Source organism: Chiloscyllium plagiosum, chromosome 17 (genome assembly GCF_004010195.1).
Source record: "Chiloscyllium plagiosum isolate BGI_BamShark_2017 chromosome 17, ASM401019v2, whole genome shotgun sequence".
Taxonomy (NCBI): Eukaryota; Metazoa; Chordata; class Chondrichthyes; order Orectolobiformes; family Hemiscylliidae; genus Chiloscyllium; species Chiloscyllium plagiosum.
Genome location: NC_057726.1, coordinates 25,263,564 through 25,291,261, shown reverse-complemented (window position 1 = coordinate 25,291,261; position 27,698 = coordinate 25,263,564). Strand labels below are relative to the sequence as shown.

Here is a 27,698-nt window from a genome sequence, read left to right as displayed (position 1 = left end):
AGGCTGGCAATCTAACAGTGCACTGTAATCGAACAGGGCATGTTCTTTGCTGGTGGATCAACTCACACACTGTGCTGGGCTTTGCACCAAAATACAGAACATCAGTGCAACCGATTGCTAAAATGCACTTCATTGGACAACCTGGGAACTTCATAAACTTGTTTTTGAATCTCTTCAGTGCTCAGAATCCAGTTGCCTGTGCTTTTTCAACATGCACACTTGATCTGCTTGGAGACGCCCAGAGCACAATATGGCTGTTAGTTTCAATGCACTGACAAAAGCTATAGTTCTCGTCCGTCAGCCATACATCCTACATACAGAAACAAAAACAGAGTAGGTCTGGCGGCATCTGTGGAGAGAGAGTACAGTTAACATTTCGAGACCAGTAACTTGACAGATACTGGTGTCAGTCTAGTACCAATCATTGTCATCTTAAGTAGTCTTCCTTTAAATTTTGACTCTGCACTAATTTGAAGTAAAAAAAAAGATGGTGTGATAGGCAGTAATCTTGAGAATTTGCATCTTGTTTAACTAGAAAATCTTTTTGTAAAACGACACAAAGACATTACTATGATCCAGACTTTTTTTGACACAAAAAATCATTGGCTGCAAATGAGTGTCATTCTTGTTCAATCCATGATGGAAAAGTTCTCCATAGAGCAGGCACAGAAATTAGTATTTCTTAGTTGATGTTCTCATGGAACTTTGTTGGTTCACCAACCTTGCCACTAACTCGTGTCACCAGGTGCCAGGGTGAGGTGCTCTTTCAGGCTTGTTTGCCCTGGCTTCAATCCTTAAGTTGATAATGATCTCCACATGGTAAACACATGTTGTATTGCAACATATTATTACCACATGGAGATCAAAGGATTGTTAGTATGACAAAAAAGGTCAGATTTGGTGCCCACTGGTAAAAATTAAAATATTTCTGCATATTTTTGACTTGCAAAGATTGGAGCTGACATTCACTACAATACCTTAATGATCACCATATGGTCAAAACAGGTGGGCAACTAGGCTTGTAATGTCAGATACTGAGTAGCTCATCTAGTACTTTAGTAGTCTGAGCAACTGTGAATGTAAAGGGAAAGAGTTGATCTGTGTAGATTTAACTTTGCACATAAAAAAGACTGGTTGTAAATTATAGCAGAGCTTTTGCACCACAACAACTTTAAGTGTGCCATGCAATGCAGCTGATTTAATTATGAAGGGAAAGATGGGATTAACAGCAATTCTGCCTAAACATGGGGCTTGAAATACTGCTGCCACTGAGCACCAACTGCACATAAAGCAGGAGAATTTCAACCCAAATTGAAAGATGTGGCACACACTAATATGGCATGGTCAACTCACGTATATTCACATGAATAAAACTTTATTCTTCAGACTTTTCTGCAAACAGGCAGAGTGGATTGTTAACTTCCTACTACCCACCTGCACCTGCATGAAAATGGCAAGAATCGTTCACTTGTACTAGAGTATAATGGTGAGACTGAATATCTGAACATTTTGTTTTGAATTAGAGTAAGGATCATTTTTTAAATGAGTGAATAACATAACCAAACACAAAGCTTTGCTCATACTGGTTTTTTTTAATGTATCACAATGAGCAAGAAACATACTTGATGAAGTATTTTCAAAGGAGTATATTCAATTACCATCTACAATCAACTTAACTATGACAACAAGGTTTGTGACAAAATTTTTTAAAGTTCGAAATCCACGTGGTTGTTAGTTTCCATGATTTTGGTACAGTTGAAATTTTTTTTCATTATTGTTACAGTAACAAAAAAACTAACAAGACTACATTATAGAAAAAACATCAAGAACATCATTTTTGGTTTAACTTGCTCTTTTTTGTACATTGCAAGGCTGGAGATACCTCTTTCACCTCAGGGTAATGTTTCCAAAGTTGCCCAAGATGTAAAAGTCAATGCTGTTCACAGTGGGCAGTTTCTCCACAAGAATGACAATAATCTTCTTTATTGTCCAAGAACTTAGATACATCAAGTATGCTGACTTGTGTTAATGCTTCTCTTGTCTTATTCTTTTTCCCCATGCCACAAAAAATGGACACTTTTAATGTGGCACCATTCTCATTGCTTAAAGCTTTGGCCACATTCATATATAGTTAAATAATTTTTTTTCAAAAAACTGCTCAGTGCTTTTTCCCAGCTCCGTGTTTCAGTACTGGTGGTGCCTTTAGATGCAAATATGTCTTGTCCACTTTTCACCTGTACGTCTTGCTACGTTTAACTGTAAAACTTGGGGTAGCCTGACCCACACAATTATTAGTCTTTGTAAATGGTAGAGTACAAGTGCTACTGAACAGACTTTGGAAACAAAGGTCAGAGTTCCAAGAAAATACAAACCAGAAAATTGCACCTTAAGAGGCCATGTCATAGTATATAAAGATAAAAAACATAAAACAAATCAGTATTTAAAATATAATGCTAGTGTTAAAATGTTAACAGTTAATATGAGGAAAATTATATATGATACAGAAACATACTAACATACAAATTAACAGTTAAATGCCGAATATATTTCATAGAATCACATCAAAAAACAAAACAAAAACAAAAACTGTACAACCTTGGAATAAAATTTTTCATCTTGTGGGAGCTATTTTTTCTTAACCTCATTTAGAAAAGAATTTGAATTTTCCACTTTTGAACGTCATCAGATATCTTTATGTAAAATAGGCCTACTTTTAAATGTAATTTAAATTTCTGTCACCTCTGAAACTGAAGTTATACTATCTGCATGTAATTATTACAAAAAAATCATTTTTGCACTGTGCACAAGCCTGATTATGAATATGTACAACAGCTTATTGACTACTTCAAAACAAAAACAAAAAAAAAAATCAGTCCCTGCAACAAACTCCAAGTTGATAGTTTGGAATGAACTGGAGTTCTGCAAATTTTGTTGGCTTTTGACATTAGTAAAAGCATCAGCCAAACTGAACCATGGAAAGGTGTATTCACAGTCTAAAAACGTTCCATTTGCAACAGAAAGATGAAAAAAGGAATATCAAAAAAGCAAGGGCTAAAACTGATTTATTGGTTTCCAGTAAAGCTTAGCGAAAAGCAAGGTATAAGCAAGCATCTATTGTGGGACTACAACATTTGCAGCAAAAAAAGACTTTTTTTAAAAAAGAGTTCAGACCTTTTTAATGCTAACGAATCTTTTGACATTAAATGTGACTACAGAGATGTACATAACACAAGTGCCCAAATAACAAAGACATTTTCTTAAAAGATCACTATCTGATATTCTTGGTAGTAGCAGTGTCTTCTAACCACCACTGCACTTATTCCACAATACAAGGACAAACCTTTAAGTAAAAAGTTTTTTTTTGGTATTTTTGTTTGTCTTAGGGCACTACTTTGCTTACAGAAGAAGCAATGGCAGTGACCTGGATATTACCATTCCTTTTTTGTTAAATTTTTATTAAATCAGAAGAACAAATTCTCAAGTATAAAGATGCCTCTTTTCATCTTTATGCACCAATGGTGAAAGTGTATGTCTTTGGATTTTGTTAAAGCGCGAGAATTTTTTCTCTTTATGACAAAAGAAAAATAATAATTAATCTCCTCCCTCCCTCCCCCCCCCCCCCCCCCCAAAATAAAGACCAGACTGCCGCCACACTACACAAAAAACAAATGTCTGCTTCATAGGAAAAGTTTCCATAGCATCTACAAAAGCAGAGAGGTAAGTGCACAAAGGTTACAGACACAGGTAAATAATCATTATGTTCCTTAAAGGTTCACAAAAAAATTGAAAAGGACCCTATCCACAAAAAATCTTTTAAATTTACTTTTTTTTCTTCCTTCTATAAAACTAGAGCAAACCACCTTCAAAGAGGAAGGTGAGCATTAAGGAAGGTTTCAAGGTTGGAAGGGGAAGGTGGGAAAGGAAGGAATACGACAGAAAAGCATAGACCAGTAACTTGATTCAATCTACCCTATAGGAATGAACAAGACAACATCAAAATGAAGAGCTTTCTGTTGGACAATACAAAAGCTAATGTACACAAAGGTTTTCAATCTACCATACTGTTTAGGTCATTTCCAATGCAACAAACTACTCAACACCAAAATGTTCATATCTATCATAAATACAGAAAGTTAGTTTTTCTTTTAAATTCGTTGTTATCTCAGCTACAAGTCCTCAACACTCTTGTGTTTTGGTGGCAATGGGAGTGCTTAATTATCCCTCAGATTATACAGCAGAAGAGCTATTCTTTGTAAATCCCCAGTAAGATGTGTTTAATATTTTAACTCTTTTGAATACTTTCTGCCCATTTGAAAAAAAATCTTTTTCTGGAACAAAAAAAATAAAAAACAGGATAAACAAACGAACAAAAGTAAAGTATGATTCTGAAAACAGAACAAGGTGTGAGCTATTGACCTGAGAATACAAGACATTACATTTTAGCTAGCCATTGGTATCCGAATGCTTACATAGCAAGAAATCTAAACTGTAAATGGTGGATTGTCATCCCATAAGGTACATGCTGACATCTGCTGTGCTATCAACTTAGGGCATGTTTGCACTGGGGAAATAAAGGGTTTCAGGTTCAAAGACCACTGTAATTAAATTGAGGCAGTTCATTGCTTTCTGGTTTCTGTCATTGCTCAGCTAACCATAGTACCTTCTAGCAACCAGTGTAACAGGTTTAGATGTTGCCAGCATATCAATATGAGACAACAATCCTGAAAGATTTTATTTTTTTGGTTAGAAGCTTTGGAATTGCAGTTAGTCTTTTTTGAAATTGGTTTGTTTTTCTTTATTAATCATATTGTCCATCTTCAAGCTTACAATCTGAAGGTGTCCATTCCTACACTAGTCAGACTACTGTCTCTGCGGCAGCTGGGGTCATTTGGACCCTCCAGCGGACAATCCAGGCCATCTGACTTCTGGCTGAGCTCACTGTCAGACTCATCTGAATAGCCGTCTGTTGGTATAGAGGTCTGAACCCCTGAGGTGCTGCATGAACTTGAGGTAACTGTTGAAGATGAGGAGAGAGAAGGTAAAGAAGAGGGCTTCCTGACTGAGGCTCGGGAAAGAATGTTAGGCCAAGATTTTATGGAGGCATGGGGGGACAGGCTGGAGGAGGGGCTGTCGTTAGAGTGAGTGGCAGACTGCGAGGTAGATGCGGTGTTAGGATCGGGGAAGCAGGCTGAGTGAGGTAATAAACTAGCGTGCTCTTTGGCGTATCTTGCTGCTCGTTTGATTGTTCTGTGTTTGTGCAAGGTTGACTCGAGATGTTGACTTAGAGCTTCATCCCCGCTCAGTGTAGTATCACAGGCCAGGCAGTGGTAGGTGCTGGTCGGGACACGAAGCACCGTCTCTTGCAGATTTATCACAGACTGACCAAAGAAACATATTGACTGCAGGTGGCTCATGGCTGTCTCTTCATCAGTGAAGACCATCTGACACTTGCGACAGACCAACTTGTACTGCACCTTTGGAACAATGAACAGGTCAAGCGAGTCCGTACTTTTGCTTTCTGTTTGTTGCCGTTCTTCTGGTTTGGAAAGGGATGTTTCTCTGGGAGCACTGGCTTGCTCTTCTGTTTTAGGAGATTCTTTGGCGGATTCTTTATCTGGGGAAGCTGTTAGTTGTGGGCCGGGGACTTGGCTTGGTTTAGGCTGCTGCTTTGGCTGTTGCTGCTGCTGCTGCTGCTGTAGCTGTTGCTGTAATTGTTGTTGCAGCTGCTGCTGTTGTTGTTGCTGCTGCTGCTGCAACTGCCTCTGTTGCTGCTGGAGGGCATCTTGTAGACTTTGCTGATATTGCTGATATTGCTGCAGCAAAGACCCTGGTGACAGCCCCATTAGAGCTTGGGATAAAGCTGGGTTGTAAGGAAAGAGACCCTCCATCCCGTACATTGGTTGGAGGTATCCTCCTTGAAGGGCTCCGGGAATTTGTGGGGCATAGTATGGAGAAAAGCCTGGCACAAAGTAGGGCAGAAACTGGCTGGTGAGCAGGGCAGTTGGATCAGAAGCCAGTGCAGTTTGTAGAGCCTGAAGCTGGGCTGGATCAACCACATACTCCATGCCCGGAAGAGGTACAGATGTGCCAGCACTGTTATCATTTTTCTCCTTGTTTACTGTGGGTATAGGATCCGTTTTATCTTTTTCCTTTTCTTTTGCCCTCTCATTTTCTTTGCTTTTACGTTGTTCGGGTTGCTGTTGCTGGGTAGCTGATGCTGGACGTGGGATTGTTGTGGTAGCCTGTGTTGGGGCCTGCGATGTCAATGAAGGAGGTTGCTTGCTTGGCAGTCCAGTAGTCGGAAGGCCAGGGGAGGGTACAGTTGAACCAGGAATGCCCAAAAGGTTAGGTTTGGGAGAAGTTAAAGCTAAAAATAAATAGAAAGAAGAAACATAAACCAACAACAGATCCACAAAAGCGCTGCTGAATACAAAAAGGTTTGTTTATTCACTCAAACACCGCAGAATAGTTTGTTTTTTTCTTGCACAGTACGACAAGCATTTTACAAATGCAAGTGGATCTTTCATTTTTATAAGTTAACTTTGAGGCCATCAGCAACAGAAAATACAACTAGAAAGCTGCATAAAGCTACCCGACAAATTTCTGTTGGCCAGGTTTTATGTCAGCACTATTGCTTTTAAAAGTTTACATAAGTAACCTATTTCAATTCACCTTGCACAGCATATTTCATCATTATCCACTTTTTTTCTGATTTTTGAAATATTATTTTATTTCTATTTTTATCCTATAGCTTCTACTAATGTGCAATGCATCATTATCTGGCTTAAATAGACACTAGTGAGTTGTCCTCAGGCTTGAAGCAATGAGGGGCGGCATGACTACAATGCATTTGGAACTGCCCTCTAAATTAGGTGAGACAGTCACACCATTGGAATGTCACTAGATTAGTAACCTTGAGTTCAAGGCGAATGGCTCTGGGGTCTTGCCACCAAATCCCACAGTTTAAATTCAAGTAGTAAATCTAGAGTATAAAGTTAGTCTAAATAATGACAACTATCTTTGATTGTTGTAAAAACTTTGTTGATTCACTAATGTCCTTTAGGAAAGGAAATCTGCTGTTCTCAACCAATCTGGCTGACACGTCACTCCAGATTCATAGCAACGTGGCTGACTTTTAACAGTAATCTGAAATGGCCCAGCAAGCTTCTCAGTTAGGATTTGGCAACAATTGCTATCCTAGCCAAAGATGGCCATATTCCACGTTAGAATAAAGAAGAAAAAAAACCCACCAATCTAAACTCTAGCCCAGCTAAAATATCTAGTTTGTGCCCAGTTGCTTACTGGTATCAACAATCCAATGTGGATAAAGTTGCAGGGAGGGAGCTTTACTAAACAGAGTGTTCAGTACCTCAAAGTAACTGGACATGTTATGACTAATCAACATGACTAAGCTGTTTGAAACAAAGTTCAAAGTTGTGTTTATAATCACTTGTTGAAAAACTTTAATTTATTTTTAATTGTTAATGTACAGGTTAGGGAATACTGGAGCAATCAAATTAAATGAACTGGTTTGGAATTCCAAACAGATCATATGGTGACATGTTCTCCACCAAACCAGAGCTCTGCTCCTCAAGGTGTTTGGTGAGCTCAGTTGGCTGGATGGCTGGTGCGTGATGCCAACAGCATGGTTTCAATGGGTTCAGCACTAGCTGAGGTTACCACAGAGGACTCTCCTTCTCAACCTCTCCCCTTGCCTGTGAATTTGGTGACCCGGAAGTTAAACTGTCTCCAGTTGTCTCTCTCTCTCTCTCTGATGAGTCAGTAACCCTATGGTCTGGCAGGACTATAATTACATTACCTATCACCATCTCATGACAAACATCATAGCTCAGTTGGACCTCGTTCTTACCGAAGCAAGATTATAGGTAAAAACAGGGTCCAACTGAGCTACACTGTTTGTCTTAATGGGGAATACTATGCAGCATTACCTGTGTGTCAAGCATTAGATAACCTGCAATATCAATATGAATGTCACCCCTGTTCCTCCATTAAGAGGTAAAAATAGGAGCAAAATAATAAATTAGAGCCCTAATTTTAAACAATTGCCATATCATTAATTCACATTTTTGAAACTGCTTCAATGGTAAGAGAATAATTTAGATCACTGAAGAACTACTAATTTTGGATATTTTGCTGTGTTAAACAGCAGAGTTTTCCAAGCAAGTAACAAGCTGATAAAAATGTGGGTCAGGACTACAAAATGAAGCTTTCTAACACATGTGGAATATGTATTCACATCTCACTGATAGTGGAAAAACTGTGCCTGTTATAGATCATTGGACATTAGGAATGTAACTTAGCAACGTGGTGGACTAAAATTGACATCTATGCAAGCCTGATGAGCAGTAAAATCCACTTAAATGCAATTTGTAAAAAAATAGTACAATTTGGTTTTGTTGCAAAGGGACATGTAGCTGGATCTCAAAAAAAATAGACTGGTTTCATATGGGTGTCTTGGCATGAATAATGTTAAAGTATGTGAAGATTTTAAACACAATCTGTTTATTCAGTTCCATACTCTCTTTAGTAAAAAACTTAAGAATTCCATTGTTCTAATTTGTACTCCTGAACATCTATGACATTTTTACGAACATAGTGGTGTGATGAAATCCCTGTCGTATACTCAGAATTAATTATCTGAACCTTAAAAAAAGGTTGGATTCCATACAGGTATTATTCTCATTTTGCTGTATTTGGCATAAGGTTTTTGAACCTTAATTTCTTCTACTTTTCTCTTCTTTCAGATAAGATACTAAGAAGTTTGTTTCTGCTTCTTTCATGCAATATTGGGCACAGAGACACACTAATAAAATAAAGGAAGTCTTTCGCAGGATATATTTAAGGTCCAAAGATCTATTTATAACTAAAAACAAATCTTACTCTTATTTCAGAATCTATATAACAGTACCATATACAGTGCCGCAATTGAAACAGCAACAAGTTCCATTGACTTTAAAGGACCAACGAAAATCAGAACTGATAATGAGTTATTAGTGCAATATTTTATTAAAACATTATTTAGTGTAATAACAACATTTGATTCTATTAATAGAAAAAAATGAGTAACATTATATCAAAATACTTTCTTCTTTACAGCCTGTTCCATTTAAAGTGACATTTTTAATGTCATTGATATGTTTTAAAATTGTAGATCCTGTAGACATGATCCTGTACAAAGCATGTCAAATATCCTGCTATTATTAAATTAATAAACATAGATTTATGTTAAGTCTGTACCAGAGTCACTACATCATAAAGTAATCTATGGGTTAGATTAATTGCTGATGTCACAAAACCCTGTCAGCAAGTCCGTTACTATCAATTTACATGCTGGAGAGATTATTTGATCAATGAGGTTTCCATTTCAGGATGATAACCAAATTTCTTTATGGTTCTGTTTTATTATATATATGCATGGTAAAAGTGAAAGGGCAATATGCATGGAAGGGACACTTCCAATTTTGCATAGAGTGGATAAAGCACTGCAGGTCAGGATTGGTTGCCCAAACAAAACCCCTTTACTCCAACTTCAGAAAAGCATCTCACAATACTTAGTCTTCCACTCTCCACTCTATTCTTGGTGCCTTCCAGAGCAAGATTGCAAAAAAGAATCAAACTTGTATCAGTTTATTGCCTTGAGATTACATCTTCTGCAATCTGTTTTAAGCTAGTTGTAGCAGGCTTCAAAGACAGGACACCTTCATCCTATCTGTTGGGCTAGATTTGACTCCAGGTGATACAAGTTAAATTTGTATGGTAGGCAAATATCAGATTGAAATCTACCAAAAAAAAAAATCCATGCTATGTAAACTTAAACCAGTAATGCTACCCACCTGTGTTAGATGAAGTAAAGCCAGGTAAAGATGAAGGACTGCCCACACCTGGCAGTAATACAGGTGAAATCCCTGGCAATGTTGGGTAGGCAGTAGGAAGATTAAGAGCTTGTACTGGTGGATTTTCAAACAAGCCTTGCTGCTGAAGTGTTTGCTGCTGTGATGTTAAACCAAGAACCTCATTAGCTTTCTTAATACGGTCTAGTTCTTGTTGTGCCATGAGCCGACGGACTGTAGCCGGGTCAATGTATTCAACTTCTTTATCTAGCTGACTTCCAATAGTCTCCTTCACTTTGGAGATATGTTGCTGGGAGAAAATGTGGTCTCGCACAGATAGCCGGGCACTATACTTGATGCCACACAAAGTGCACTCTGATTTGGGTCCTTCATAAGTAGTCTGATTGATACCAAAGTGTTTTGCCATGTTCAGCTTAGATTTCTTCTCCTTTGCCCTAGCATTCTGGAACCAAACTTGAACAACTCGTTTTGGCAACCCTATTTCATTTCCCAAAACCTCACATTCCAACATGGTTGGCGTTCGATAATCATTAAAGCAAGATTTCAGCAGCTTTAGTTGGAGATTCGTCATCTGAGTGCGGAAGCGTTTTTGGCCTGGACGTTCATTGTCTATTGACCTTGTCAATGTATTGCTTCCACCAGGGCAAGGTGAAGAGGGATCAGCAAGGCTTGACGTTTCACTGTAATCAACAGTACAATCATTTTCCAACTCCTTAGCATAATAACTAGGTGATGGACTGACTAAGCCAGATGATATCCTGTCTTCATTATCTTGTATTGTTGATTGCACAATCTTCTGAAGACCCTCTGCTTGATAAAGGATTGGTTTTGAATCAACTAACATTCCTGTTGCACTGTCATTGTCTGCATTCGCCTCATCTCCAGTTGTAGTGTCAGTAATTGCTGTGTTGACTGAGGAACAATCATCATTATCAAGCCTAGTTTGGTCATATCCCAAGTTCACTGAAGAAATTGTAGGACCATCAAAGTCTTCAAGTCCCTCCATTTTGATAGATGATGGACTAAGAAGAGCTTTGGGTGAAAATTCTCCACTTTTGTTCACCGGTGAAAGAGTAGCAGACTGACTGTCACTGTTTATTGATGAAAGCTGGGCAAAACTGGTGCAATCTGTTGAATCTACCTTTAATAGATTTCCTCCATCAGTATCACTTGACAAAACAGAGGACATGATCAAGCTGTACCCAGCACGTTTAGCTTCATGCCAGTGGCGTGATCGGATGTGGGCTTCTAGTGCTGTCTTAGCTTTAAAAAGGGCTCTGCAGAATGGACAGCGTCTATGAGCTTGTGCAGGACCAACAGCCCTAAATTGACCTTTTCTCTCCCTAGCACGGGTATTCTGGAACCAAACTTGAACAACACGTTTTTTGAGGCCGACTTCATGTGCAATGTGGTCCAACATTTTCCGGGTTGGATTTGAATCAAGTAGGTACTTCTGATAGAGGATTTCCAACTGTTCTGGGGTGATAGTTGTCCTTAAACGCTTATCTCTCTGAGGTTCGTCGCCATTGTTTCCACTATCATTATCTCCGGGGCTAACGCTTGCTTTTTCTTCCAGTTTTCTTTTTAGTGTGTTCATAGCGGAATTTGGTGTAGAAGGTGAAGAAGCAGAGCTTGCTGGGATCTGAGGTAGAGTTCCAGAAAGTATCTGACTGGCTAGCAGAGGGTTAGTGGGGTCAAAAAGCATGAAGGGCATTTCTATTGGGCGATCTAAGAACTGGGGATGCACAAATTGATTTTGTGCAGATAGAAAATGAAGCTGTTGATGTTCCTGCCAAAGGTCGAAGGTAGGAAATGCCAGTTTGCACTGATCACACTGGTAATGAATCATCTGTGGAGGTAGGCTTCCAAGCTGTTGTGGTGTTGAAGTGTGAAGTGGATTTAAAGAAACATGAGGAAGCTGAGATGGGCTAGGGATGGCTTGGGGTACAGAGCACTGCTGCTGTGACTGTGGAGGGGATGAGAGCTGTGGAGCCTTCTGCTGTGTTCCCTGCGTTTTCTGATCTGGTTGCTGCGGCTGTGCCTCAGGTTTTGGTTGTAACAGCTTCTCTTGTGAATGCTGCTGCTGTGTATCAGGAGATTCAGGCTGCTTTGGCTTCTCATCAGATAACTCTGGGTTACAGAGGCCTTCCTCTTTCTCGCTAGAGGTGCAAGGCATATTTCCAGACGTTACACTTGCTGTTGCCACTGAAGATGAACCACAGACAGCTGAGGTCATAGGAGTGCTGCAAGATGAAGCAGAGGGCCCTGACAGCTCAGATGCATCCATGGAGTCCTCTGTCTGACTGTCATACTGACCATCATCATCTTCATCTTTATAGCACAGTTTTTTTTGGTGTTTAATGAGGTCAAAGATACGCTGAAATACCAAACTGCATTTCTTACATTGGTAATTCAAATTACTCGTACGGATGTAACGATCGTTTGACAGCTCACGGCGTTCACCTTCCTTTCCTTCACCTTGGTTTTCATAATTCTTGCGTGCCTTCTGTCGTGCATTTTGAAACCAGACAACAATCACACGGGTCGGAAGGTTCAGCAAATTAGAAAGCTGCTCAAATTCGTCATCTTTTGGATAAGCGTTCGCATCAAAGAAATCCTGCAAGACACGCAGCTGATAGTCAGTAAATCTTGTCCTGGTTGATCGATTGCTTCTGTAATACTCAGCCCTTGCAGGTTCTGGAGAGGGAGGCTTCGAATCTGCCTTAAGGTCTTCAAGTGATGTAACAGGAGGATTGTTGAAATTGTATGGGGAGTCTTTGTTGCGCTGTCGTTCTTTAAACAATGTATTTCGGAACCAGTGCTTTATTACTTTCTGTGGCAACCCTGACTTGTCAGACATTTCTTTGATTTGGTCTTCATTTGGTGAATTATTTATATCAAAGTACCCTCTGAGGATTTTGAGCTGTTCATCAGTGATGCGTGTCCGTGGCCGTTTGTTTTGCTGTTGCTGAAGTAGGTTCGGGTTGAGCTGCTGCTGATAAAGCTGAGCCAGATCTGCAGGTTTTGGGTCCACCGGTGTTAGCTGGGAGGGTATCTGAGGGGGTAAAGACTGTAAAGGCATTGACTGCATCAGAAGAGGTGAAAAAATAGGCAAGTCCATTGGCATAGAGAGTTGAGAAATTGAGACAGAAGGTTGTGATGTTGAAATAGCAGGTGGTGTGTGAGGTGGCGCAGTCGATGTAAGATTCTGAGCAGGAGATGACTGAGGTGGTGCAGGCGGAGGGGGTGGGGGTGGTGGCGGAGGAGGGGGTGGAGGTGGCGGAGGGGGTTCCGGTGTTTGTGGCCTCAGGGGATACAGTTTATCATAGTTGTCTCTGTACTGTTTGGCAAACTGCTCAAGCTCCTCAAATGGCAAAAACTGCTGATGCACATGCTCTTGATGGCTCTTTAGGATTAATATATTAGAGAATAATTTTCCACATGTATCACACTCCAACTTATCCAGATTATCACTCAAGCCGTTTTTACTTTTCTTCTGAACTTTTTGTTTATTTTCATTGTACTGAATGACAAGTTCAAACCCAAAATTTTCAAGCAAGGCTTTGGTGGCATTACCCCGAGCATCAGAGGGAATGCGAGGAGGGAGCAGAGAAGATTCACTACCACTATATGCTGTTTGGTCTTTCCTTTCTTTGGATTTATGTGCCTCGATGGAAATTTCCTTTGACATCAACCCTTCATCAGATTTCTCGTAACTTTCTTTGTCTTTCTGCCCATCCTTGTCTTTGTCTTTTAGAACTGCTTTTGGCTTCTTGTCCAGCTGTTGGCTTTGTTGGAGCAAACTAGTATGTTGCTGTGTTAGAGAGGAGTGCTGCCCTTGCGGCTGAATCATTTGGTGCTGTAGGTTTTGACTGTGGGGTTTCACATCTTCAAGTGAAGTATTTGTCCCCGGTATTGTTAATGTAGCACTGCTCGCTGGTACATTGATTTCTGGGTTCAGCTGGAACTCTGTTCCAGGAATATAGAAAGGGAATAATAGCTGCTGTTGCTGGAGCTGCAGTAGAGCCTCAGTGGTCATGGGGAAATGGGGGAGTAAGGCTGGATTGAAGAGCTGGGGCTGGAAGAGAGCAGCTTGCTGAAGTTCTTGTTGTAGCTGAGCCTGGACTTGAGCCTGAGCCTGAGCCTGGGCCTGGGCCTGGGCCTGGGCCTGGGCTTGAACATGAGCCAATGTCTGCACCTGCTGCTGCTGCTGCTGTGGTTGTCGAGAAGTGATCATATCAACTATTTTTCTCTTGCTGGCATCTTTCTGTTCTAACGATGTGGCAATGCTCGTTGCAACAGAGTTGCTAACTGTAGATGTTCCAATGGAATCAGCAATGATCTGGCTTCCACTCATTAAACCCAAGCTACAGGTAGCACTATATGTAACTCCACATCCACTGCCACTTAAACTAACATCAGCATTACCATTGCTATTACCACTTGGGCTTGGACTAGATGTTGACAATCCTAAAGTGGCATTACTGCTACTAATGGTGCCACCAGCACCTCCACTGCTACTAGCAGCTTCTAACTTTGCTGCTCGTGCTTTGGTCTGGTGTAACACTGATCTCATATGGATCTCTAGGGTTGAGCTTTGGCTGTAGGCCACATTACATGTATTACACTTGAAAGGTTTGTTATCTGGGCTGCTTGTTGGTTCAGATTGACCAGTAGCAGATTCCTGAAGTGCCCTTTTCAGCTTGTGCAGGTGAGACACAGAATTGTAATGGACAAGCAAGATGTTCTTTTGCGTAAATGACTCCTTACAGACTGTGCACTTATAGGGACGAGAGGGATCCAAAAATTTCTCCATTGTGAAATTAGGACCTTTCCTAAATGGCAGGGCCCGTTTTGGCTCAGAGCCAGAATCTTCTTGAACAGATCCAGAGTCACTTCCAACAGGGCTCTGCTTCTCATCTGAATCACTTTCCTCATCTTTATCTTCATCTGCTCCAAGAGTTGGATCTTCACTCAGAGATGCATCACCTAGGGCTATAACATCACCATTGATTGCAAGTCCACTATAAAGTTGCTGGATGTCACTTTCACTCAGTTCCAGGTGGCTTGTCTCAAGGTGCTTTTTCAAGGCTTGAAAAGTACGGAAGCTGCGCTGGCACAAACTGCACATAGTGGCAGCTCTAATTACATGATACTGAGAGTGCAGTTGCAGTTTCTCAATGGTCTTGAAGGCTAGGCTACACTGATTACAGCGGTATTTGTAGACATGACGATCTGATACAGGTAGTTGGGGCCTTTTTGCGTGAATCTCATTGAAATGGGCCTGAAGTGCAGTGGAAGTCTTAAACAACTGGTTACATCCTTTCTTCCAACACAGGAACCCAGCATCATCCTTCACTAAATTCTGGTCAATAGAAGACTTTGGTTCCATGCTACGCTCTGTATTTTCCGAAGGTACACTGCTCTTTTCTGGTGGATCTGATGTTTCTAATGAAAACAAATTTAATGAGAACTATCAGTGGGTAGTGTAAATTCTTATAAGTCCCACTTCTAATTTGTTTTTACTGATAAAAGACTTGTCATATTAAATAAAAGTTTAGATTTACAATACCAGTTGTGCATTGTACCTCTGAATACCAAGATACAATAAGTTACCACTTTATTTAAGCACCTTAAATGTTTTCTGGTAATTTGAGTTGAATGATTTTAGAAACAGATCAAATTGATATAATTTACTAGTGTTTGCTTTTCTTGCCCTGAACCAATAACTAGTGCCATAGGTGTGAGGTAATGATGTTTCTATTATAGATTTAGATTACTTACAGTGTGGAAACAGGCCCTTCCGCCCAACAAGTCCACACCGCCCCGCCGAAGCGCAATCCACCCATGCCCCTACATTTACCCCTTACCTAACACTACGGGCAATTTAGCATGGCCAATTCACCTGACCTGCACATCTTTGGACTGTGGGAGGAAACCGGAGCACCCAGAGGAAACCCACACAGACACGGGGAGAATGTGCAAACTCCACACAGTCAGTCGCTTGAGTCGGGAATTGAACCCGGGTCTCAGGCGCTGTGAGGCAGCAGTGCTAACCACTGTGCCACCGTGCCGCCCACTAATTTGCATTATATTGCATTATTTGCACTATATTGCATTCAGACTTGTATACACCCGCATTCTGGACTTCAATACCATACATTTCATTACATAAGTATTTACAGTACTTTAAAATTCATTTTAGTTTGCCACTGTGCTAGAAAGTAGTGAATTGGATATCCAGCTAGTTTTGAAGCACAGTTTGGTTTTTGCAATTGGCAATGATGTATTTAATGGAGTATTAGGTGCAAATAATAATATTAATTGCTAATGAGAACCTGCCACTTTTTTAAAGCAGCCTGAATCAATACCCATCAGGAAAAACATTTTTAAAACAGTGGTGACTCCATAATCTGACATTTGCCAAAGGTAGATTCTGATGGAATAACAAGCCTGGATGAACACAAATCAGGCAGCCCTCATTCTAATAAATTTAAAGAAATATCTACTTCATTTCCCACATTAAGGGATAAAATTTCAATAAGTACAACTAATTCTACAAAATACTTTGATGTTCAAATTCAGAATTGCTGGCTGATTATTTCATTTTGTATTGCCATTGAGGTTCACTTCCTGCAGTCTGAATTCAATTACAATAAAATAAACCAAATGCCATTTCCGTGGAATAGGAGTTGCAGAAATTAAAAAAAGGCATATTCTGTAGTGTAAGAGTTAAGTGGGCACATTATAAAATGAATGTGCCCTTTCTAGAATGAAGGTGTCAGAACAAAATAACTGAACTGAACTGTAAAATTCAGATAATGTTGAAATCAAAGGTGCTGGAATGCTGAGGCTTACAGAAATCTTTGAAGACACAATCTGACCTTAAAGAAAGTACAGATTATGGGGTTCACACTGATAAACAGACATAAGGCTCTACATTAACTTTTACGGTATTGACCAGTGGAACAAGTTGTCAGTTAACTCATTTGCCCTCAAATCCTTAAATAATTGCCAGTGGAAAGAACAAGCCTCACTTTTTGGATGCACAAAATCTAAAGCAGGACAAACTAACTCATATGAAACACTCATAACTCTTTGTTATTGTGGGAGTAATTGTAACTTTTGGACTATAGTGTTAAAAGAGCAATACAGGAGCAGAAAGCCAACATAAATCATGCATAAATTTTCTCTACTCTGACTAAGTTTTGGGACACAATCAATATTTGATTGGCTAAGAACACATTCTACACAGCAATGATCCATCTAATATCTGGACATTTTCATTTTGCAATGTTGCCCCAGAGGAATCCAAGATTAGAGCATTTGTCAGGGTACAAGTGACACAAAATAAAAGCAAGTACTATAGATGCTGGAGATCTGAAATACAAAAAAAGTGCTGCAGTAATTGAGCAGTTATGGCAGCATCTGTGGAGAAACAACTAACATTTCAAATCTGATATGACTCTTCTTTAGAGCTGGCTTCTGAAGAATAGTCAGATCAGACTCGAAACAGAACTTCGTTTCTCTCTCCCCACAAATGTTGCCAGACCTGAGTTCATCCAGCAATTTCTGTTGCTACATATCAACCTAACAGTGTCCCAAGGTGAAAGTGAAAATAAACACTGAGATTTGGTCCTGGTTTACTTGGGATTGTTCTTAGAAAGGGATCTAAACCAGGATGTTCAGAAATTAATGTGTAGACTAGTTATTAATTTTGGGTTATTTGCTTGTAATGTTGCCTAATATACAAGTGACGGACACAGCTTGGCTGATAATGAGATGATACTTACTTGCTGCAGGCAAATGAGCAATGGTTAATGTAGAGCCATTAAACATTAATAATAAACAATTAATTCAATTTACGGCATTTAATCTTTTTCTTCTGAAAATGCACAGTTGTTCCATTCTATAGCTTGATTTGTGTGAATACAATGACAATACAAGCTACAGAATGATATGTACCCGGCAGTGCAATTTGAAATGGAGCAGGTTCCCATGCAGCTGCTATCATCCAACATACCTTGTAGTTTTGTGGAGTCCTCTGCATTGGAACTTGTTGCAGTCACTGCATGGCTTTCTCTCTCTGGAACAGTTGTAGGAAGAAACATGGTGCTTGGCATCATCATCTCTGGTGTGGTTACCTATACAGAAGAACTTTAATTGTTAGGAAGAAAGATCTTATTTGTTCAATCTGGTTTCAGCAGTACGTTGTTAGCTCAGTAACATTATTTTTGAAATAATGTGCCAAGAATACAAGTTTCTATGGAGACAAAAAGATCTAAACAACACGGAAGACCTGCACTAGACTTCATTAGTTATGTTTTCCTAAAATTCATATTCTAATTACTGACAATGATTTTATCACGTATTCAAAGTCCTGTGCTATAACTAGTTATAAAAGACTAGTTGAAAGTGCTACCTGACTTCAGAAAGGTTGCTATTAAATCAATCCTTCTTAAATATAACATAAATTATTATACATAACTTATAAACAAGAGAGCTTGACTGAAAACAAATTAGACACAATTTTCCTCTAACTTGAATATTCTGTTAAGCTAAATACATTAATAGTTTTCAATTTCATCTCTTAATTACATTAAAATTTCTCACTGTTCAATTAATTCCTTTTATTTGCTTTGCAGACTGAGAATTCTCAGTAGTTTTGCCCCTCGATGATCTGGTTCTTGCCTTCTGAATATTTTTCTTTGATACTTCGAAGCTTTTAATGTGGTGTCCTATATACTCATCCTCTTTATAATACCATTCAATATTCCCACCACATTCTCTACCCAGTTCCCACCTGCCTCCTCCAGCCCCACCAACCTAGACCTTCCCTTTCTTCTTCAGATTGCAGAACATTACAATCCATGCTTGGCTTTACACAGGTTCATAGAATCATAGAGATGTACAACATGGAAACAGACTCTTCTGTCCAACCCGTCCATGCCGACCAGATACCCTAATCCAATCTAGTCCCACCTGCCAGCACCCGGCCCATATCCCTCCAAACCCTTCCTATTCATATACCCATCCAAATGCCTCTTAAATGTTGCAATTGTACCAGCCTCCACCACTTCCTCTGGCAGCTCATTCCATCCACGTACCACCCTCTGTGTGAAAAAGTTGCCCTGTAGATCCCTTTTACATCTTTTCCCCCTCACCCTAAACCTATGCACTCTAGTTGTGGACTCCCCGACCCCAGGGAAAAGACTTTGCCTATTTACCCTATCTATGCCCCTCACAATTTTGTAAACATCTACAAGGTCACCCCTCAGCCTCCAACGCTCCAGGGAAAACAGCCCCAGCCTGTTCAGCCTCTCCCTATAGCTCAAATCCTCCAACCCTGGCAACATCCTTGTAAATCTTTTCTGAATCCTTTCAAGTTTCACAACATCTTTCTGATAGATTAGATTAGATTAGGTTGCCTACAGTGTGGAAACAGGCCCTTCGGCCCAATAAGTCCACACCGACCCGCCGAAGTGCAACCCACCCAGACCCATTCCTCTACATTTACCCCTTCACCTAACACTAAGGGCAATTTAGCATGGCCTTCACATCTTTGGACTGTGGGAGGAAACCCACGCAGACATGGGGAGAATGTGCAACCTCCACACATTCTAGTCTGAGGCTAGATTGAACCTGGGACCATGGTGCTGTGAGGCAGCTGTCCGAACCACTGAGCCACTGTGCCACCCCAGAATTGCACGCAATATTCCAACAGTGGCCTAACCAATGTCCTGTACAGCCGCAACATGACCTCCCAACTCCTGTACTCAATACTCTGACCAATAAAGGAAAGCATACCAAACGCCTTCTTCACTATCCTATCTAACTGCGACTCCACTTTCAAGGAGCTATGAACCTGCACTCCAAGGTCTCTTTGTTCAGCAACACTCCCAAGGACCTTACCATTGACCCGGGTTCAATTCCTGCCTCAGGCGACTGACTGTGTGGAGTTTGCACGTTCTCCCCGTGTCTGCGTGGGTTTCCTCCGGGTGCTCCGGTTTCCTCCCACAGTCCAAAGATGTGCAGGTCAGGTGAATTGGCCATGCCAAATTGCCCGTAGTGTTAGGTAAGGGGTAAATGTAGGGGTATGGGTGGGTTGCGCTTCGGTGTGGACTTTTTGGGCCGAAGGGCCTGTTTCCACACTGTAAGTAATCTAATCTAATCTAATTAAGCGCATACGTCCTGCTAAGATTTGCTTTCCCAAAATGCAGCACCTCGCATTTATCTGAATTAAACTCCATCTGCCACTTCTCAGTCTATTGGCCCATCTGGTCAAGATCCTGTTGTAATCTGAGGTAACCCTCTTCGCTATCCACTACATCTCCAATTTTGGTGTCCTCTGCAAACTTACTAACTGTACCTCTTATGCTCGCATCCAAATCATTTATGTAAATGACAAAAAGTAGAGGACCCAGCACCAATCCCAGCACTCCACTGGTCACAGGCCTCCAGTCTGAAAAACAACCTTCCACCACCACCCCCTGTCTTCTACCTTTCAGCCAGTTCTGTATCCAAATGGCTAGTTCTCCCTGTATTTCGTGAGATCTAACCTTGCTAATCAGTCTCCCATGGGGAACCTTGTTGAACGCCTTACTGAAGTCCATATAGATCAAATCTACCGCTCTGCCCTCATCAATCCTCTTTGTTACCTCCTCAAAAAGCTCAATCAAGTTTGTGAGACATGATTTCCCATGCACATGGCCATGTTGACTATGCCTAATCAGTCCTTGCCTTTCCAAATACATGTAAATCCTGTTCCTCAGGATTCCCTCAAACAACTTGCCCACCACTGACGTCAGGCTCACTGGTCTATAGTTCCCTGTCTTGTCCTTACTATAGACCAGTGAGCCAGACGTCGGTGGTGGGCAAGTTGTTGAAGGGAAGTAGTTTCTTTGCTTCCTTTGAACAGCAAAGAATACAGGCAATAATGGACATAGGGCAAGTTAGAAAGTCATATTCATCTTTGCTTGCACTATGGAAAGTCATGCTAGTCTGCAAGACTTGGCTTCACACAAATGTTGGTTTGTCATCTTTTCAACAGGAGTAATGTGCCATATTTGGTATCTGCTTAAGTTTTAAAAATAAATTTTTTATGGTTGAGGAATCACTCTTGTTTTACATAGGTGACAATAAGCAATCTGCTAAAATGTGTAAAATTGTTGTCAATTTCCCTTTGGCATCAAAAGTTTTGTGCATTCAGAGTCATTTATTATTAATTCTAATGTCGCTGTAGAGCCCACCTGCAGACTTGGATGACTTTCCATAGAGCAAGCCAAGATGAATATGGCTTTCTAACTTGCCCTATGTTCATTATTGCCCCTATTCATTGCTGTCAAAGGAAACAAAGAAACTAACTACTTGAGATAATTTCCCAGATAGTTTTGTCTATGTTTTCTCCCAGTCTCTGGAGGGCTTGCTACATTACCTGAGATTCACCTTCAAGGTATATTTGAACTCATTACCTCAGCCTATCTCACAGATGGTGTCCAAGTTGCGAATACATGACTACTTTAGTGATATTATCATTTATGATACAGACTATAGTTCCACTCCACTTGAGTTGTTCTCTTGCTGTAAGTGCATTAATTTCAGATATGTCTGCCTAACTTGGATACTTTGTCCTTCCATATAATGTTCACAATGTTGTAAATGCATCTCAGGTGCAGCCTAACCAACTGCTTGGTACGCCTGCAATACATAGTCATGTCTTACATATGGGCTTGTTGATATAATCCCAGATTTGTATACAACAAATTTTTAGTTGCACTTTGATGTTCTGTTTTCCTCCACAGTCTCTTCCATAAACAGGCAAATGCTGAGCTTGCTCTGATCATTATATTTGTCATATGTCTGTCAATGCAACCGTTTCTGGAAATTGTGCTTCCAAGTTAGGTGAAGTTAACTATGGCCTATAAATATCATTGGCATTTATAGTATTTAGGTTATAGTCAGAAATTGGTGCAGGTTGCTGTACAAAGGTTATCTTCCTTCAATTAATAATTAGCCTGTAGTCAACAGCTACTTTTGAAAAACCATATTTAGTTTATTTTATCCTACTTGAAACCATTACACTTTATAATTTTGTTACATTACAACAGTGATTTCACTTTGAAGTTAATTCTTCATTGACTATAAAACATTTTCAATTGCGCTGTGGTCATTGAAGGTACTATATAAATGTAAGTCTTTTTAATTATATTAAAAGTAAACAAATAATCTTCACATTATTAGCTTCTCCATAAGCTAATCAACAGGGATGTGTGTTATGTTCACCAATATACTGGCATTGTGCTCCACTTGTAAATAACCAATAGAAACAACACTCATTATCAACAGGTGAAATATGTGGCAAATTTAGGGGTTAGAAACCACACCACAGGGCATTTAATAACTTTTTTCAGAGTCAATACCCTTCATTCTCAAATGCACAGTGGGAGGCAAGGGGTTCTCATTATTGTGATGTGATTCACATATCTGCTTAGTAAATCTGAATTCCTCAGGTTGACTGTGTATTGATTACTTTCAGTCAGATATCACTAACAAAATTATAACAGCATATACAATGATATTGTGACAAAGAAGGATGGATCTGTTGTATCAGCAATTTTACTAGTTCTAAGGAATGTTTAATGTCAAGGAAGAAGCATTTGTGCAAAATTAAACTTCTTCAACACTTATTTACATCGTTATAAAATACAGAATTCTGAAATACAGAAGTCATTAACTGCTTAAACTAGTAAACATACAGAAGGTAGGTTTCCTAGTCTAAATTAATAAGTAAGATAACCTCTCCAGGCGCAACTACTCAAAGATTCGTTGAATAATAATAGTCTTTCAAACTGCATAACTGCAAATGAAAACAAGTTGGCCAAATAATATTTGGATATTCTACTGAAATATTGGTATTAGAATGTAAGCTTTAGCTGCCATAATGCAAAAAATGACTTTTGTACTTGAAAGGTGAAAGCCAATCATGTGTGAATGACAGCAAGAATAGACAAAAATTCATCAACTCTGTTATTACACAGAACCTATTTAATCATAATCAGTGATTAAGTTCAGAGAAAGCAGTGTGGCTGCACAGTGCTTGCCTTCACTTTCATTCAATTAACTGTTGAAAAATAATAATCAAGTTCTTTTGCTACTCTGCATTTTAATCAGAGAGGATGTTTTGCAATCATTAACCATTTTGTAAAGCAGCATCTAAAGACTGGTCAGTCATTTGTCAACTGAGACTGAAATGGAGAATTTAAATAATTTTAAAATTATGAAAACAGAAGATGATATACTAAATGTGGTTGCTGAACTAAGTTTATCACATTGCATACTACGTTAATATGTTAACAGCAATTACTTGTAGTGGGTATCTGTAAAGCAAAGATGATATTTCTATTTGGGAAGCTCTGCACTAACACATATAAGCCAGTGAGATCTGTAGGAGTGATGAGCTGCAGTCCCATAGACATAGAGTCATATGCTCTTTCAGAAAGCCAGTGTAGATTCAAGGGCTGAATGGTCTTGTGTGTTGAAACCATTCTACAAAGCACACCATCCTCTTGCAGTACTCATTAAGAATATTCAGGAAATCAAATACTGTCCTATGGGCCCTGTAGCCTGGGTAAAACTTCTAGCAGCAGCTCCTATCACCTGGTTGTTGAAGCTTTTGCTGTTCCCCTCCTTCAATATTTCATTTACTCAAAGAAATGAGTCAATAATAACAATAATAACTATGAAAAGTCATATGTGCTTAATTTATGTGAGCAAGGGAAAAAATTAGAAATAAAGTAATGACCAAACTCGGAACTGCCTTGTAAACAAATTAACTGTATTCACATAGAGATGCTTATTAAAACATGTAGGTTTCTTCAGGGACTTGACAGAGTTAATGCAGAAAGGTTGTTTTCCTTTGTGTGAAAGTCTAGGACCAGAGGATCTAATCTCCGAGCAATGGTTGCACTTTTAAGACAGGTGAGAAATTTCTTCTCTGAGCGAGCAGTGAATCTGTGGAATTTGTTACCACTGAGGGCTGTTAAGGCTCAGTTATTAAGCACATTCAAGGCCGAGATAGACAGAACTTTAACAGTAAGGAAATCGAGGGTTATGGGGAAAAGGCAGGAAAGTTGAGTTGAGGATGAACAGATCAACCAGAGCAGACTCGGTGAGCTGAAAGGCCTGCTTTTGCTTCAAAGACATGGATTTATTATCCTAATACTCAGGTGATTACCTTTTTATTTTCAGTTTCCAGTCACCTCAGCCAGAATTTGAAACCCATCCACGAAGGTTTCCACTGTGGGCTTGTCCCTATATAGGGATTTGGTCCACTCAGCTAAAATCATACTGGAGTCTTATTTACAATATATGGTCCATTTGTTTACTCCGCGTTAAGACCTTCATTTCATTTCCAATGGACACAGTTGACACAAAGGTTAACTCCTCATTTTAAAATGGGACAGTAGTCAAAATTTTGCTTTTTAGGTGCTCATGTGATCCATCTAACATGGATTAGAACATAGAACAATACAGCACAGAACAGGCCCTTCGGCCCACGATGTTGTGCCGAACATTTGTCCCAGTTTAAGCACCCATTCATGTACCTATCCAATTGCCGCTTGAAGGTCGCAAATGATTCTGACTCTGCCACTCCCACAGGCAGCGCATTTCATGCCCCCACCACTCTCTGGGTAAAGAACCTACCCCTGACATCCCCTCTCTACCTTCCACCCTTCACCTTAAATTTACGTTCACTTGTAACACTCTGTTGTACCCGTGAAAAAAAGTTTCTGACTGTCTACTCTATCTATTCCTCTGATCATCTTATAAACCTCTATCAAGTCACCCCTCATCCTTCACCGTTCCAATGAGAATAGGCCTAGCACTCTCAACCTATCCTCGTACGACCTATTCTCCATTTCAGGCAACATCCTGGTAAATCTTCTCTGCACCCTCTCCAAAGCTTCCACATCTTTCCTAAAGTGAGGCGACCAGAACTGCACACAGTACTCCAAATGTGGCCTAACCAAGGTCCTATACAGCTGCAATATCACTTCACGAATCTTGAATTCAGTCCTTCTGCTAATGAACGCTAATACACCATAGGCCTTCTTACAAGCTCTACCCACCTGAGTGGCAACTTTCAAAGATCTATGAACATAGATCCCAAGATCCCTCTACTCCTCCACCTTACTAAGAACCCTACCGTTAACTCTGTATTCCGCATTCTTATTTGTCCTTCCAAAATGGACAACCTCACACTTGACAGGGTGAAACTCCATCTGCCACTCCTCAGCCCAGCTCTGCATCATATCTAAGTCTCTTTGCAGCCTACAACAGCCCTCCTCACTATCCACAACTCCACCAATCTTGGTATCATTTGCAAATTTACTGACCCACCCTTCGACTCCCTCTTCCAAGTCATTAATAAAAATTACAAACAGCAGAGGACCCAGAACTGATCCCTGCGGAACTAAACTTGTAAATGGGCTCCAGGCTGAATATTTACTATCTACCACCACTCTCTGACTTCGACCAATTAGCCAGTTTTCTATCCAACTGGCCAAATTTCCCTCTATCCCATGCCTCCTGACTTTCCGCAAAAGCCTACCATGGGGCACCAAAGTAAGACTAACTGGCCTGTAATTCCCAGGGTTATCCCTATTCCCTTTTTTGAACAGGGCACAACATTCGCCATTCTCCAGTCCCCTGGTACCACCCCCGTTGACAGTGAAGACGAAAAGATAATTGCCAACGGCTCTGCAATTTCCTCTCCTGCTTCCGACATAATCCTAGGATATATCCCGTCAGGCCCGGGGGACTTGTCTATCCTCAAGTTGGCTTTTATCAAAGTGAACCCAGAATTTTACCCACTGATATCAATATATAAAATAATTCATATGCACATTTTTAATAATCTAATTAAATTGCTACGCTTGTATTTCTGACAGGAAATTAAGAAACTGTAAACTACCTGACACAAATGAATCTGCCAAATACCATATTAACTTATTTACTTTATCCATAGATATTGTTTAAATTAAAATCAAGAACTGAAATTGGTAACTTGAATAAGTTTATTAAGTTTGGAACAAAATCATTTTAAAGCTTTGATATATGGGATGGAAACAAAAATGTAACACCATCTGATTATTCCATGATATGCTTAAAGGGATTGTGTCTCCAGTGCAAGTATCCATTCAATACCCTTCTCTGTTTTCCTGATGAAGTGTTGTTGCAGTGTGAAACCAGGGGTATTAGTGCCTTTTTTCTACCTCACTAATATGATCCTTTCTCCTGTGTGAGCCCAGGTGATTGATTTCAGCAAGCTACTTGAGCATGCATGGGATCATAATTGACCCAATCCTCATTTAACATTCCCACCAGTACTTTTTCTCGGAGGTTTCACCAAATAGTGATCAGGAGCAGTGGTTTGGAAAATTCTTTCATCATTTGTCATAAATTGCAGACGTCCGTCTCCGGAAGTAGCCAAAGGCAATGAACATGTGAATGCCACGACTTGAAAGCTCCCCCTCCCAGTTATACTTTCACTATTTGCACTTCAGTGGTCACTGAAGAAGCCTTTACAAGCTGCAATGGTGACAGTATCATAGGCTAGGCTGCTAACAACAACCACTTCACAGAGTGGAAAGTAAGCAGAAGTCTTCTATTGAATAGAGAAAGTCAAAAGGCACTCAAGTGGAAAATGGACATTCTTCAGCGTTGGCAGCAAACCTTATACACCAGTGTCTGAATTTGACAGTTTGGACTATACGGGCTCTAGTCGTGGTCAGAAAATAGACGGATAGGAGCCTCAAATCTCCATCTGTTACTGCCTAGTGGGCAAAGTCCTCACCAGTAACTCATTGTTCTGGTATCATTGGAGATATTTATATTGTTAAATCTTTATGAACTAAATTCAGTAATGAAACCTACACATTAGGCTTGCCCCATTTGTACTATAGATTATTTTAGTTACTTATCATTGTATTTGTTGAAATAAAAGATAATGAACATACTGAAGAGACTAATAGGAGGGGTCTTGCGGTATAGCAGTAGCGTGCCTTTCTCTGGGCCAAAAGGTCTGAGTTCTTGTCCCACCAAACTTTAATGAAAGGCTGGAGTATTTATAAAGGCAATGTAATTTCTTGAATTACAATCTAGGTAGACCGACCTAACATAGGAACCTGTTCTTGTAAATCAATTCATGGCAGGTTTATGCACACTACTAAACTTAATGATCAATTAAATGATAAATAGAACAAACCCCTGCTGCAATTCCCACAATTGGCATTCAGTATACAATATCCTTATTTTAGTAAATGATTTGGACTGGAAGAGGTTAAGCATTTTTTTGAAAGTATTTGTCCCACACTCATTTACATTTAGGAATTGATTTACTTAGAATTAAAAAAAACTGATTCTTTAGTTATCAGCTGGCAACTAACAGAGAAATCCCAAGGTCACTTTTAATTTGGATGATTTAATTGGCAAACATAGTTCAAAATGGCTGTCATCTCACAGGGCTCCTGTTTAATGAAGCATGATCATCTTCATTACCTGCATTTGAGCAAGACAGACAAAAGAATACCTTTATGCATAGTACTTAAAGAAATAACATTTTTTTTCATACAGATTTCAGAAATCTAAAGTTTTTTTCAGATGAACAGCCTTGGAATTAGGGATTATTTAATCATGAATATGTGTACATACATGTATTAAGTCGATAAATATAGAGCTGGAAAAAAGACAGCAGGTCAAGCAGCATCAGAGGAGCAGGGAGCTGACATTTCAGGTTGGAACCTTTAAGCAGGACTGGGGAGGGGA

At 39.8% G+C, this 27,698-nt stretch overlaps 1 protein-coding gene across 6 annotated transcripts in view; it reads right to left on the bottom strand.

Annotated features, from left to right (window-relative positions):
- Window positions 1-3,045: 3,045 nt before the first annotated feature.
- The window catches only part of zfhx3b (zinc finger homeobox 3b), a 541,496-nt gene continuing 516,843 nt past the window's right edge, over window positions 3,046-27,698 (bottom strand). For all 6 annotated transcript variants that reach the window (XM_043706688.1, XM_043706690.1, XM_043706687.1 and 3 more), the window contains 3 exons: window positions 17,896-18,016; window positions 9,855-15,320; window positions 3,046-6,367 (listed from right to left, as the gene is read on the bottom strand). In XM_043706688.1, coding sequence (XP_043562623.1) covers window positions 4,824-6,367; window positions 9,855-15,320; window positions 17,896-18,016 — 7,131 coding nt within the window. In that variant the 3' untranslated portion in view covers window positions 3,046-4,823. The remainder of the gene's footprint in view (window positions 6,368-9,854; window positions 15,321-17,895; window positions 18,017-27,698) is intronic.